Raw genomic sequence first — 1,521 nt, 5'->3', positions numbered from 1 at the left:
CCAAAACCACCTGTTTTAGGAAAGTTTTTTGACTTTTTGAGGGAAAACCCACCTCGTCGTTGCCGCTTTGTGCGTTTTCTGGTTTGTCCCCCTCACGCACGCATCCGCTCAGCTCAACCATGGTGATGTTCAAGAAGGTGAAGACCTTCGTGGTGGCTTTCAGCGAGCCCGAGAAGGTTTATTGCAGCGGGGAGAAAGTGGCCGGGCGAGTGTTGGTGGAAGTGGCCGAAGTGACCCGAGTCAACGCCGTCAAGGTGTTGGCATGCGGGGTGGCCAAAGTCAACTGGGTGAAGGGACCTCAGCAGTGCAAGCAGGAGATGGAGTATCTGCGCTTCGAGGATGTCCTCAGCCTGGAGGAGCAGCCCACGGGTGAGTATCTGGGGAGGGGAGGAGGGGGGTCGGGAGTTGACCCCCTGGTTGGTCTCACGGGGGATTGGAGTTGAGTCTTGGTTGCACCCAGTGGGGTTGGGAGTTGACCCCCTGGTTGGTCTCCTGTGGGGCTGGGGTGAGTCTTTTGGTGGGGTGGGGAGTTGGACCACCCTTGTTCTGTGGTGTGGGGGCTTAACCATTGAAAGGCATCAAAATTCGGGGAGAAACGGGCTAAGGAATCGAAAGCAATCAGGGCTTGACGAAAGTTGGAAGTTGGGAGGGAGAGAGGTGAAACAACAGCCTGGAGGAGCAGGCGGCGGGTCGGGTGTTGCCGTGGCACACCAAACAGGCGGTGAGGAGACCTTGGCCAGGGCGGGGTGTCACCTACAGGTGGTGCCCAGGGAGTGGCCAGCACAGGAGACAAGGGCACAGAGAAGTCCCTGCAGCAGCCCCTGTGTTGCGCTGGCTCCGGGGGGTGGCGAGAGATGGGAGCTGGTGGCGTGTCCCGGGGAGTAAAGGGCTGACCCAGCACCGTGGGGATGAGATAAGCAGGCAGATGAGATAACCAGGGGGGAGAAGTGGGTGCTGGGTGCTGCCACGGGGTGGAAGTGGGTGTGGTGAGGGCACGGGAGCCGAAGCGCGTCGGGACACGGCGTCCCGGCTGCGGATGGGGATGTGGTAAGAACAGAGCGAGGTGAAAGGAGCTTCGGGGAGACACAAAGTTCTCAAGGTGTTCCCGGGGACGGGCGTGGGTGGGGCCCCCGGGGACGGGCGTGGGGGGGGCCCCGGGGGAGCAGGACGGGAGGGGGTGTTTGGGGCTGAACCCGTGGAGCTTTGAGTGATGTTTCCTTTCTTTTCTTCCCCAGATGGGGATGGCTCCGTGATCCTGAGACCCGGCAACAAGTACGAGTACAAATTCGGATTCGAGCTTCCCCAGGGGTGAGTATGAAGGGAGAGAATTCCAGCTGGATTTCGACTGAAAAATCCTCCTCGTTGCCTCAGGTGTGCTCTAACCAAGCGTCTCTTCCCACAGGCCTCTGGGCACCACCTTCAAGGGGAAGTATGGCTGCGTGGATTACTGGGTGAAAGCCTTCCTGGAGCGCCCATCCTTCCCCACCCAGGAGATCAAGAAACGCTTCGAGGTGATGGACC

The 1,521-nt window shown here is 60.0% G+C and overlaps 1 protein-coding gene across 1 annotated transcript in view; it reads left to right on the top strand.

Annotated features, from left to right (window-relative positions):
- Positions 1–119: 119 nt before the first annotated feature.
- The window catches only part of TXNIP (thioredoxin interacting protein), a gene marked incomplete at its 3' end in the record, with an annotated part of 2,220 nt that continues 818 nt past the window's right edge, over positions 120–1,521 (top strand). Inside the window, exons 1-3 of the mRNA XM_008943239.1 lie at positions 120–369; positions 1,236–1,308; positions 1,403–1,517. Coding sequence (XP_008941487.1) covers positions 120–369; positions 1,236–1,308; positions 1,403–1,517 — 438 coding nt within the window. The remainder of the gene's footprint in view (positions 370–1,235; positions 1,309–1,402; positions 1,518–1,521) is intronic.

This window comes from Merops nubicus, unplaced genomic scaffold, assembly GCF_000691845.1.
Source record: "Merops nubicus isolate BGI_N331 unplaced genomic scaffold, ASM69184v1 scaffold42646, whole genome shotgun sequence".
In the NCBI taxonomy this organism is placed as follows: domain Eukaryota; kingdom Metazoa; phylum Chordata; class Aves; order Coraciiformes; family Meropidae; genus Merops; species Merops nubicus.
Note: the sequence above shows the minus strand (reverse complement) of the source record. Positions and strands in the feature narration are given on the sequence as shown.